At 44.2% G+C, this 13727-nt stretch overlaps 1 protein-coding gene across 5 annotated transcripts in view; it reads left to right on the forward strand.

Moving 5' to 3' along the window:
- SPTBN1 (spectrin beta, non-erythrocytic 1) overlaps positions 1 to 13727 on the forward strand; it is a 212728-nt gene that overhangs the window by 75002 nt on the left and 123999 nt on the right. The window contains exon 4 of one of the 5 annotated variants that reach the window (XM_070798673.1): positions 6162 to 6181. The exons of the other annotated variants lie outside the window; for them this stretch is intronic. Coding sequence (XP_070654774.1) covers positions 6162 to 6181 — 20 coding nt within the window. The remainder of the gene's footprint in view (positions 1 to 6161; positions 6182 to 13727) is intronic. 5 annotated transcript variants of the gene reach the window in all.

Here is a 13727-nt window from a genome sequence, read left to right on the forward strand (position 1 = left end):
CAAAGCTTCCAGCTTGGGAGACCCAGAAATTCGTTAGTGACTGAGGTTGCGGTAGGGCTGGAGGCGATCTTCATCTTTCAGGTGGGGTGGGTGCCTCGCTGACGGGAGCCCTTTGCATAGTGCTGGTGTCTGCTCACCATACGTCAGCTCACACGTGGCTGTGGTGTGTTGTAGTTCCAACTCTACCTCCTGCCAGTCTTTTCTGTTCTGGTCTCATTGCTAAATGATTCAATACCTTGGCTTCTCTAGTCCACATCTCTGTGAGGTTGAGTATGGAGATGGGGCTCCAGATGGCCCAGAGAATCTTTTTATACCAGGTCATGACCAACTGATTACTTACAAATGACTACCTTTAGGAGCAGTATCCATAACGTTGGTGAAGAGTAAGAAGCTATGTGGATAAAACACACCAACCCCGTCCATCCATGGCTTAGAGAGAATTCAGCTGGCAGTTGGAGGCTGTGGTTGGCATTTCTCATGCAGAATTGTGGTGTGGTGGGGGAAGGCACTTTATGTTAGGACTTTGGGGGAAAGATACTGGTGTATTTTGTGTGACCAAGGGAAGAGCCAAACAGCCGATCAGAAGAGAAGGCAAGGTGCAGACAGGCCCCAGAACAACAGAAAGTAAGGGTTTCTATTCCTCAGTCTGTTGATTTTAGCTTCTATTTCTGCTCCTGCAGGTAGTCTTCCAGGTAGCAGGGAATGTAGCTGCCATGTGCCCCTGAGCTTTGCTATCCACCTCTTGCCTCATTTTTCTAGTTTCAGTTGGCAACATTGGTGGCTGTTTGATAAGGAGGCTGTAATTTACTAGACTTTGGTCAAGGGGTAACTCCTGAACGGGTGAACTGTGATGTGGGGGTGCAGAGGGATGGAAGAACATGGTAGCTCTCCCTGGAACCACATGGAGCTCTTCCTACAAAAGGGGGTGGGTGCTGGGCAGATGGCAGTGCATAACAGTAGATGCTCATGGCCTGTTTTCGGATAGATTGATGTTCTTGATTCAGAGATAAAACTATTTTATAAAATGGCACGGTGACTTTCACCATTGACTAACTGCTTCTTTAAAACAAAGCAACCAGTAAGCTTATAGCTTCCTTTTGGTTAGTCGCTTAGTCATGTCCGACTCTTTGCAACCCCATGGACTGTAGCCCACCAGGCTCCTGTGTCCATGGCATTTTCCAGGCAAGAATACTGGAGTGGGTAGCCATTCCCTTCACCAGGGAATCTTCCTGACCCAGGGATCAAACCCAGGTCTCCTGCACTGCAGGTAGATTCCTTACTGTCTGAGCCACCAGGGAAGGCTCAGCAGCTTCCTTTAATACCTTTGAAAAAATATAGAGAAATGAACACTAGTGTGTCAGTCTTTAGAGTGTGCCTTATTAGAGTTAGCTGTTCAGTTTGTACCTAAATTAACTTGTGAATTTGCTTGGTGATTTAGGGACTTGGAAACAGTCTAGACTGTTGTTTCTTTTGGGGCCTCAACGACCAGAAGAGTGTGACAGGTGCCTGGTAATAGCATGTCACTCCAGATTTCTTAGCAGTATAGTGACGTAAGTACATTAGCATGTTCCTTACCAGTACGTTTTCTATTTTGGGCAATAGGCTATATAAGAAAGTCAGTACATGGGATGGTTATATCAAGGTGTCACAGTTTCCCAAAATCTGAATCTTAGTCTCCATTTTCCGATTGATAAACATACCCATTTCCCACAATTCTGATTTCAGATTATCATTATTTAATTTTCAAGGGAAGTTTTGATCTCTTTTCTGTAGACCTGTGAGTTTTCAGAACCCTAAGGTAGTGATGTATTACTGGGTGAGGCTGATAAAAATTTTGCCACACACGTTTAAATTTCTTCAGAGTCCTTTGATTTTTTGAGCATGTATGTGAAATGGCTTTATTAGCCACATGATTGTGTCTGTAGGCATCGTAAGAAACAGATGGCTGAAGTCAGGGAGATGCTGGGCCATTTGCCAGGTCCCCAGGCACCCTCTGCATTGCACATTACCATTTGGGTCACCTTCTTAAGTCTTCGGGAATACCAAGCTCTCACTGCTGCTCCAGCCTGAGTCTTATTAATTTTGTGTGTGTGCTCAAGGTGGATGTATCCGTGCTTTGTCTCTCTGGCTGATTGCTAAGAAGTCCTCAAAGACAGTAAAGGTGTGTCACGTTTTTTCAACATTCTTTGTGTAAGTCAGAATGTGATACTGCTACTTGTGCTGAAGAACCAGTTCATGGTCAGAACTAATAAGTGTCACTTCATTGGGGAAAATTTCTCCCTAATTTCTGTAATACCCATTGAAAAATTAGTTCTATGTATTTAAGACTTTTAGCTTAAAATATATTATAAAATATTAATATTGCATTATATATCATACTTTGCAATACATGCACTGTAAAAAAAAAAGAAGAAAATCCAAACTCTTTGGAAGTAGACAGTGAATGTTCCCCTCCCCCAAGCCTGTCTCTATTCCTAAAGATAATTCCTTTTGAAAGTTTGATGTATGTCTTGATGACTGTTTTATACAGTCTATTTCCTCAAAACAGATTCCATGTTGGTGAGGAACATGCTGATGTTGTGCTTAATGTCACCATACTGGGAAAAAAATCTGGAATGGCACTTTCTTACAGGGCACCTGTCGTACTATAAAAGTTTGAAATATTTTCCATGTAAATTATTGTGAACAGTAGCAGGACCAGCTGATTGTTAGAATCGGGAGTTTAGTCTTCCCCCACCAAAGAGCATTGCTTTAGACTTCTGTCCTTGCAGGATCCGATCTCCCTACTGCATTGTTAATTGACAGTGAGGTTTCTAGGGGTTTGGGAAATTGTTTGGAAGCTGCTATAGACCATTATACGGTGGATCAGACATTCTTCCACGAAGCCGTCAGTATGGCCCCTGCCTCTTTTTGTTCTGCACAGGTCTGCCCCTAGGTTTTTTTGTCTGTTTGTTTATTTGTTTTTTGGCCAGAAGAGTTAAAGCTGAAGATTTCTTGTTTTGTCTGCTCCTCCTTCGGGTCACTGCAGTGTTTCTGGGCCTCTTCCCTCTTTGTCTCTCTCTCTCCCATGTTTCTGGGATACTATAGATGCTTAATGTGGGGCATCTCTAAAGAGGCAGGCACTCCTGGATGGTCCTGAAGTTTGCCTGTGTTCTCCTGTGTGTCATTGTTAACCTCAAGTGGGTGCCAGCAACTGGCGTTTGATAATTTAATGGTTCATCACAAATTTGTATGTCAGCCAGTTTTCCTCCTGGAATACTGTATCCTGACTTTAAGGGCATAGGGAATTTGGTACATGTGGTGAACATGCATGACAGAGAAGGGAATGCTATCATTGTAGTGTGTGGCTCCTAGATTACTTCCCATTTTGCTGCGGTGGCTCAGATGGTAAAGCATTTGCCTGCAATGTGGGAGACCTGGGTTCGATTCCTGGATTGGGAAGATCCCCTGGAAAAGGAAATGGCAACCCACTCCAGTATTCTTGCCTGGAAAATCCCACAGATGGAGGACCCTGGTAGTCTATCGTCCATGGGGTCAGAAAGAATCGGACACAACTGAGTGACTTCACTTTTGCTGTGACAGCCAAGGACCACTCCTCTGTCCCCCAGACTAGGCTCCAGGTGGACTTGAGTGCTGTTGTCATGGTGGTTGCTTTCACTGTTGTATAATTTAAGCCTTTTTTTTTCTGTGGTTAGCAACAAAAGAAACAATCTAGTAACTTTCTAAATCCACAGCGCTAGCAGCCTGTCATTTAGCCAGCTTGGCCCCCCGGTCAGTTTTACCTTTCTTCTAACCAGTATGTGGGTTTGATAGTTCCATGGATTGATAGTCCCAAAGCTGTGTTATATACTGATCTTGGAGAAATAAGATTAGAGATGAAATCTGTTACCCTCCGTGTGATTCTGCAGTGAAGATACAGACTTTTGTATTTGGAACTGGTCATTCTGCAGAGGATCAATGTATGCCTCCCGAGTTTGCCCTGAGCACACCATCCCTGGAACTGCCTCCAAGCATATGAGGGAAAGCCCATGTTCGTAGGATGCTTGTAAATAATGGAGAAGTATTTAAGACTGCCTTGAGAAATACAGGATGGCAAGGAGGCCACGCTGGAGGAGGCACTTGATACTAATTTGAAACCCCAAACCCCTGGCACTGAATTAACAGGTGTGCTTGTGCCGTCTTTGTGCATTTAATCAGCCATAATCTTCAGGTGTGCCCACGTGTAGTTTTTTTTTTTTTTTTTTTCTTTTTAACTCTTTCACATTCAGGGAGCCATTGTAATTGGCACACTCAACATCATTATTATCTGAACTCAATTTTATCACGAAGCATGTAGTTTCTATGTTTTTAAAACTGAATGGAGGACCTTAGAGTAATCACATTGATCTAACCTATAACTGATTTAAGATTTTGAAACAAAAAATTTGAGGGAAATAATCAGTAAGAAATGAATTTTTGTAGCAGTACAGTATGCACATAAATTTGTGTCCAGATCTTCAATGAGGTTATGTCCTGATAAACCCATCAGCAAGTTGAAAATGTCACAAGTCCAAAATGCATTTAATACACCTAACCTGTCGAGCACCATAGCTTAGCCTAGCCCGTCTTAAATGTGCTCAGAACCACTTAATATTAGTCTGACTCTAATAAAGCCCGTTTGATAATAAAGTGTTGTCTGTCTCACGTAATGTATAGTGTACATGTAATGTACACTAAAAGTGGAAGCCAGAAGGGCTGTAGGTGTATTTGCCCTCTTGGTTGTTTGCCCTCTTGATCACCTGGCTGACTGGAGCTGCTGCACAGCATCACAAAGCAGTATCATAATGCAGACTGGTACTCTGGGAAAAGATCAAAATTCACAGATTGAAGTATGGTTTCTACCGAATGCATATTGCTTTTGCAAAATTAAGTTGAACTATCCTAAGGGACTATATATGGGTATATGTGTGTGTGTCCACCCACATTTGAATTTTGCGAAGTAGTGTTTACATGTATTTCATGCGTTGCTCTGATGTTTTCAGTTCCTCTTTTTTAATGCTAGTATTGATATCCTCCTGCTGCTGCTAAGTTGCTTCAGTATTGTCTGACCCTGTGCGACCCCATAGACGGCAGCCTACCAGGCTCCCCCGTCCCTGGAATTCTCCAGGCAAGAACACTGGAGTGGGTTGCCATTTCCTTCTCCAATTCATGAAACTGAAAAGTGAAAGTGAAGTCGCTCAGTTGTGTCCTACTCTTAGCGACCCCATGGACTGCAGCCTACCAGGCTCCTCCATCCATGGGATTTTCCAGGCAAGTGTACTAGAGTGGGGTGCCATCGCCTTCTCCGATATCCTAGTTCGAGTTTATAACAAGTGTTGGAAGATCCTGTGGTAACAGGTTCATTTGAAAGTACATCTGCATGGTCTCTGTTTTGAAACTATGAATCACGATGATTAGAGTGATTATTTCATGTTTTGTTTTATTCACTCATTAGTGAATGAATGAATGAAGTAGTTATTGAGCATTCATTATGTGCCAGGTACTGAGAATAGCATTAGAAATACAACTGATCCTGCAACAATGCAGGGGTTAGTGATGCCAACCCTCCATGCAATAGAAAATCTGGATATAACTTTATAGTCAGCCTTCTGTGTTGTGGTTCCTCTGTATGTGTGGTTTTGCATCTGCTGGATTCAGCCAACCATGAATCATACAGCACTGTAGCATCTACTGTTGAAAGAAATCCATGTATAAGTGGACCTGCACAATTCAGACCCATGTTGTTCAAGGGTCAACTGTATAGAGATAGATGATGAAGTGGAAACAAGCCTGTGGTCAGCAGAAAAGATTTTCTGTAGTTCTTGCAGAGGAGAGACAGTGTCAGTAGATGCAACAGAGTTTCACGGTGAGCAGGTGGTGCCCTGAATGGCATGATGGTGCCCAGCTCCCTCGGGGAGCCACCAGAAGTGAGAAGGAGCTCAAGCGAGAGCCATAAGAGTAAATGAGGAGGGCCTCGAATGTCATGCCAAGGAGTTCAGTCCTTCGTCCTTCAAGCTAGTGGCTTTCTACACTTGAGTTCAGGAGAGTTTTTAGGTAGACTCATACTTGTTATTTCAGTATGTAAAATGGCAAGCCTGGAGCCACTCTGCATGAAACAGAATGGCCTCACCTGGTTTTTTTAGCCCCAAGGATCCTGAACCTTCTGGTGACTTAACCTGAGAACACTGGTAGGTGGGACTTGAGCCCTCCTGGGGACACCATGGAGGAAGGCCAAGGAGAACAGCTAGATGGAGGGAAGCCATTTAAGGAGACTGTCAATTTGTCTGGAGATGAGGAGGAGGCCCTAAAACTGGGGCGATGGCCAAGGGTTTGAGAAAGCAAGGACTTAAACTGGATCTCTAGGCCTTGCTCTGTAGTGGACTGTTGAGGGGTGAGGTGGGAAAGGGCAGCTGGGGGAGAGGGAGCTTGGTTCTGCTCATATGAAGCCTCATGCTAAGTTGTTTGCTCTGGTGCCAGAAGCTGGGGTATCTTCAGAATTGCGTGGGGCATTTTGGTCGCAAATATGCAAGGCAGGTCACTGTTAATTTTTATTTGTTTTTGCTCTATCCCATGGCCTCCAGTTTTCAGGACTATATTATGTTTTCCTTAGCTTGCATTTGCCTCTATTCTGCTTGGCTTTGGGGAACCATATGGGCTCTAGGGCGCTCTCATCTGCTTCCCCACACACCCATGCGCAGGTCCTCCTAGGGCCTGAGCACCCGGCTACTCCTAGGTTTGAATTCAGGCATCCAGGGCTGCCCATCTCCGGTCTGATGCTGAGACAGGAGAGTGGCTTTTGAGGCCTGGAGTCTGGGATTAAATGCCTATTCTGCTGCTTACCAGCTGTAAGGTAGTAGACAAAGTTAATTCTATAGGATGAGAACCATAATATCCTCCCTATGGAACTGTTGAGAGAACTTTAACATGGAAGGTGCCAAGCTCAGCATCTGTACACGGTAGGCATGTGGTAGGGGCTGTGAATTATAACACTGCATTAGGAAGAAGGGTGGCATGATAACCCACTCCAGTATTCTTGCCTGGAGAATTCCACGGGCAGAGGAGTCTGGGGGCTACAGTCCGAGGGGTTGCAAAGAGTCGAACCCAACTGAGCACCTAAGACACACACACATTTGGAAGATCAATCTTGTGAAGAGAGGGCTCCTCTCTCCTCCTACAAGGAGGCCTTGCATATTGAGAAATGACACATGAATGCACAGTGGGTGGATCAGAAGTCAAGTGGAAAAACAGGAACGCGGGCATATGTCTGATGGCCTGAAGACAGGGCTGACCTGTGCCCTTTTGTGCTGTGGTGTTCACAGGGCATTTGTGAGGCCAGGCCTTCTCCTGGGAGTGGGGGAGGGGGGTTGGGGGAGGGCATTGGAAAAGCCTCATTTTTTTAATTAAAAAAAAAACTCTTAAGAAGTTCTTCACATTTGTGTCTTCTCTTGCTGCATTTTCCTATTTTGGGGTTTTTGCACTCAGTGCACATTACATGATCAGAACCTTAAACATTTCTTGAGAGAATGATTTAGGGAAAGCGTGTCATAAAAAATATTTTAAATCTTTTCTTGGAGTGGAGGTTGAGAAAAAAATTTTTTTTTCTCTGCAAATAGCTAAGATTGGAGGGAGCGGGAGGGATGGAGATGTAAGTGGGAGACTCGTGTTCCTTGGAGGGAGACAGACGAGCTTAGCATAGATCATCGAAGTCGAGGGACTTCCCTGGCCATCCAGGGGTTAAGACTCTGCCTTCCAATGCAGGGGGCTTGGGTTCAATCCCTGGTTAGGGAACTAAGGTCCCACATGCTGTGGGGCACAGCCAAAAAAAAAAGAACATCCAAGTCAAGTTGCCTGCACTTGCTGGGAGAAGGCTGGTCCTCTGCGGGGGTTATTAGCTTTAGGGCCCTGTTCCCTTTTGTTGAGACAGCTGTAGTCTGGTATCAGGGGATAGTAAAGAAGAAATATTGCTAGATTTTCAGGGGGATTATTTGTAATACTCAAAATTTGTGTATCACTTTCATCTTGGGCAAGATTATAAAAATATTACTATAATATTAAGAGCAGTCTTCAGTAGGGGGCATTAGCCCCTGTTTCACAGATTTCAGTCTGAGATTTTCTGAATTAGGTTGTTATTTGCCCAGCCTGCCTGCTTTAGTGGTGGTATAAATCAGGGGCCCTGCGTTCCAGGGCAGTAATTGAAAGCCTCTGATGCCTATCTGTGACCCAGCTTCTCTAACTCCCTTGGAAATTGTCCTCCTTCCCATAAGTATTTGTTGGCCTCTGAACACCCTTTAATTCATGGAAAAAAGAATATTGTACCTCTCCCTGTTAGAGAATTATGAATAAGACTTTGAGATACCTTGAGTAAACTTAGAAGATTAGAACTACTGTAGGAACAGATATTAGAACAAAGCTTTTAGATTTTTTTTTTTAAAGTAATGAATACTCATTTGTGGCATCAGTGGTGATTAAGCAGACTTTAAAACCTTTCCTGATAGAGTCAAATGTCACCAATGTTTAATAGGAAAGCTGAATAAAGAATCAGATATTTTATAGCGTTCTTTCTTCTGATTGTCAAGCACAAGAGAAGTGTGACCAGTTTTAAAAGGGAGACCTAAGTGACCTATTTTTTTTAAAGGTCAAACATTTGTGTTAAGTAGTATACTAAAAAGGTATGATGGTATAAATTACCTTATAAGGTATGGAGGTATAAAATATATCCTAGATATGACTGTTGGTAGGTTATAGAAACAACTTGGAAAACATCTTTTGAAAAGTGGTACGTTTTATTTAAGGAAGGATGAAATTAAATTAGTAAAGGTATCCTAGGATCCTGCAAAGTGACTGGGTACTTTATTTAAATACCTACTGTCCCACTGCTCTTCTACTGTTATAGAAAAGCCAGACATTAAAGATGGGCATTAAAGTCTAGGGAAAATTATTTTTAGATCCCAAAGCTGTTTATGGCATTGATGAAAGTGCTGCTGTCAATACTATTAGTGCAGTCCGGAGATTGGGATGCTGCTGGGCTTGGCTAGTTGAGACTTTAGAGAAATCATCTAGCCTCTCTCAGCTTCACTGTCCTCATTTGAAAAACAAGGAGGTAGACTGGTTAGATATACTAAGGTCCATAGGCCCCCATGGACATGTGGTACTGGAGAAGACTCTTGAGAGTCCCTTGGAGCTCAAACCTAAAGGAGATCAACCCTGAATAGTCATTGAAAGGACTGATGCTGAAGCTGAAGCTCCAGTACTTTGGCCATCTAATGTGGCCAAAGAGCCAAAATGTGAAGAGCCAACTCATTAGAAAAGACCCTGATGGTGGGAGAGATTGAGGGCAGGAGGAGAAGGGGGCGACAGAGGATGAGATGGTTGGATGCCATCACTGACTCAACGGACATGAGTTTGAGCAAACTCTAGAAGATAGTGAGAGACAGGGAAGCCTGGCGTGCTGCAGTCCATGGGGTCACAAAGAGTCGGACACAATTTAGTGACTGAACAACAATAGGCCCCCAAGAGTGTGTGTGGGCTCCTGAGGAGTTAGCAGACTGCCTTCCTGTGGTTGCCAGGGTGAGTTATGGCCTCTTTTCCCAGTGGTTTGTGTGTACACAGTGAGATGTAGACTGTGTATTGATAATAGCAACCTTTGTCCTTCTCCAGGAAATATTAAATGCCATGTGACTCTGACTCAAGTCCTAGTCTCTTGTTAATTTTTTGTAAACTTTTTATGTTTGATGAGTCAGAAATGCAGGCTCTTACAGAGTGTTAACAAGACTTTGAGTATAATCACGTCCAATTACAGGCCCTTCTTCTATGTAATGATTTTTGCCATTTGCCCTTCCATACTCTTACCTAGGCAGGATGGAGGACACTTTGATCAGTCAGAGCTGTGATCCATTGCTTAATGGGCCCTTTTTACATGAAAATTATTCTTGACAGAAAACTATGGATGTACCCAAACTAAGAGGGTATCAGTGAGTCTGAATATTTCAGGAGAGTTGATGATGGAGTATCACAAAACCTTAGGAGTATGGAAAGCATTTCTGTTTAATATCTACCAAGGTGATCCTGTGCACCTGTGGGCCTGCTCATGGAGACACTCACTCACACCTGTACCCACACCCAGATTGTGTAGGTGTGTGCATGCCTGCTGAACTATGATGTGTTGCCACTGATTCTTCCTAACGTACCAAAAACTGCTATTACAAATTTGTGGTTTGGGGATTCGACCTCAAAGAGGTTGATTGAAAAAATAATTTTTGAACAATTTCATGAAAGTTGGGCATGTAGAGATCAGAAGGCCTGACGTTAGGGGTAACTGGGGTGAATGGAAGTGACTCTGGAGGACTATGTACGCAGACATGAGGCTTGGAGGCAATTTGGAGTCAATAAGTAATTTATTGGGACTTTTGTTGTAAAAATGGGAGTTGGCAGAATTCCCATCCAGGTTTTTCTTTTTTTCCTTCTTAAGGGTTAAAGAGAGGACTTGAAGGAATCAGTGTGTTGGTTGATAGCTTTTGAGAACGTTTTGTTCAAGTTTAGAGTCATAGGCACGAAACTTGGCCTTAGATCTGCTTTTATAGCCATGCCCAGTAGTGGGTTCCCCCTGAGACTGTAAGACCTTTTTAATTTTATTTTTAATTGTGGTTAAAAAAACTCATTACATAGAATTTACCATGTTAACCATTTTTAAGTGGACAGGTCAATAGTGTTAACTGTATTGACATTGTCATGCAACAAATCTCTAGAACATTTTTATCTTGCAAAACTGAAACTCTATTCCCGTTAAACAACAGCTCCCAGGTTCCCCCTCTTCCAACTCCTGGCAACCTCCATTCCACTTTCTATTTCCTCGAGTCTGACTGCTCTACATACCTCATGTGAGTGGAATCATACAATACCCATCTTTTATTTTTAACTTTTTTATTTTGAATTGGAGTATAGGTGATTGACAATGTCATGATAGTTTCAGGTGAATAGCCAAGGGACTCAGCCATACGTGTACATGTATCCATTCACCTCTGTACTCCCCTCCCATCCAGGCTGCCACATAACATTGAGCAGAGTTCCATGTACTGTAAGTACCCGTCTTTTTATGACTGGCTTATTGCATAATGTCCTTGTAATGACAGCATAATGTCCTTAGGGTTCTTCCATGTTGAAACATGTGACAGGATTTCCTTCTTTTTTGTATGTATATGCCACATTTTCTTTATCCATTCACTCCTTCATAGACATTTGGATTACTTCCACCTCTTGGCTGCTCTGAATAATGCTGCAGTGAACATGGGTGTGCAGATACCACTTTGAGATTCTGCTTTCAGTTGTCTTGGGTAAACCCAGACTTGAGATTTCTGGATCATCTGTAATTCTATTCTTAATTCTTTGAGAAGCGATCATACTGTTTTCCATAGCAGTGGCACCATTTTACATTCCCGTTAGCAGTAGACAAGGGTTCCAGTTTATACCCATCCTTTATTGAAGTGTTTATTGTTATTAAGTCAAAGGTGCAAGTGGAAAAAAGGTATCATCATGGTTATAAGGCCTGGTTTTCCTGGTAGATGGTAATTTAAAAGGGTGATAGAAATGGTAGCAAAAGATGAGTGGAGAGGTGGTTATAAGTGAGCATAGCAGGTTTTAGAAAAGAACCTAGTCTCTCTCCTCTCTCTCATTATTTACCTGTCATTGAAGTGCTAGCTATAGTGAAAAAATCCATTGGTCAGATTAAAAAAAAAAAAAGCCTCCTGAGTAAACTGTTCCCCTGAACATCATAAGAACAATAGAGGAAAGTCCAGTGAAGAAAACTGAGAGAGGTCGGGGCCGGGGGGGGGGAGGTGGGGGGTGGGGGGGTGGGGGGGGGGCGGGGAGGGGCGTGTCTTTGCACAACAGGCCTTGGGATTCAGGTTTCTGGTAGCTGACTGAGTCCAGGTCTCTACTAGGCTGGGAGGGTGGTATCAAAGAGGCCAGTACCATAGTCCAGGGCCTCCTTGTCTCTCTGCTGGTACAAGTTGGATATCAGAAAGATATGGGCCATCTGCCACTTAGTACCAGCCTGTAGGCTCCATAGGCTTGGTGTTGGATGCTAGACAGGAGGCAGGTTGGATGCTGCAAAGGAGGCAGGTTGGATGCTGGAAGGGAGGTAGGAGATGGGATGAGTGTGCCCTTTCTCTGATTTCAAGCCCTGGACTCACTTCCCTGACCACAAGGCACAAGAAATGCATGCCACTTCCTTTGTCCTCAGCCCCTGTTACCTTCAGGTTTTCCCTGGAAATGAAAGAGCAGCAAAGATTCAGAAGGCGTGCTTTCTGATTGCTGGTGTGCAGCAACTACCTGTGTCTCTGGGCATGCTGCTCTGGGCCTTGTTTTTCTTCTATGTAAATAAGATGGTTGGCTCAGATGGGTGAATTTTGAGAAGGCCCTTTTTGACCCCGGTTTGGAGCTCTAGCTCTCATCCTCTTGTGAAAGATTAAGGTATGGACAAGGGAGTATAACATAAGGTGGACAGGCCCTGCAGTTCACCATAGAGTGTCAGTTCCCTTCACAGAGCCCTGACTCTGTTCTGTGTTCAGGCTTCTGATGTGGCTGTATCGCTTTTGAACAGTTGTTTCTTAGAGGATACTGGACTAGGTGTGAAGATTATGTGAGACTTGCGTCTTCCCTAAAACAGATCATGATGTATTTCCAAGAGCATTGTATCCATAGGACCCTGGAGATTTGGTGCTTCAGATCCCTTGGTTTTTAGGGAGAACGTTGTGAGCAGCCGAGGGACTTGAGTCAGGTCAGCAAGGCTGGTCAGCGTCAGTGGCTGAGACTGCAGCCCACTTTTCACTTCTGTGTAGCTGGTGCACTTTCCATTATTTTAATTAGGTAGATAAGACCGGTTCTTGGGAAGAGATAAGCAGTACTCTAGGGCAGCGGCAGCCCATGAAAGGTGCCAGACAAGGGGGGCCGACAGTGCAGGTGTAGGGTTTCTGAGAAAGAGCCAGAATCCCAGCTAGGATAGTCTGGGAAGCCTTCCTGGAGGAGGGAAGTTTTGAGCTGGGCTTGAAGGATGGGTGGACTTCAGACAGAGGGAGAGGAGAGGGGAGTGCCAGGACTGGAGGCGTGGAGATGGGAAAGCCTGAGACAGGTGATGGGGCAGGGACTGGTCTGGCTGAAGCAGACAGACAGGTAGGACGAGGGGATGGGGACTGACATTTATGGGGCATCTGTCTGGTGTCAGGCACAGCATCTGGCCCTTTACCTATGCATCTCAGCATGCTGAGCAGGGGAATGACACCCTAACCAAGTACTTGTTTGAGGAAGTCACTCCCCCGCCACTCAACACAATCTATACTTGGGACCCTGTCCTCCTTAGAGTAAAAGTCAACTACATTTAGATCTGGTGGAAAAGTACTTGGTTTCGTTTGGGAAGAAAAAGAGCATGGGGAAGGATTGTCAGTTCCTGTAAAGAAGGTCTCCGAGGTAGTTGATAGTATTTCATTCTTTCATCGTAGGCCTGGAGCCTGCCTCCCAGTTAATGCCAGCTGGCGGGCCTTGGCACTACTGAGTGACTGGGCGGACAATGAATTATTCAGGGCCTGTGCCCAGTGGGTGGCTGCCTCACCAGGCCCTGTGGGAAGGAGGCTGTGCTATCTCCTTGAGGGATCAGCAGAGGCTCAGGTGCTGAGAATGAAGAATGACTGCTCCCTTAAAGTATTTCACGCTTCGTC

This window comes from Bos indicus, chromosome 11 (assembly GCF_029378745.1).
Source record: "Bos indicus isolate NIAB-ARS_2022 breed Sahiwal x Tharparkar chromosome 11, NIAB-ARS_B.indTharparkar_mat_pri_1.0, whole genome shotgun sequence".
Lineage (NCBI taxonomy): Eukaryota > Metazoa > Chordata > Mammalia > Artiodactyla > Bovidae > Bos > Bos indicus.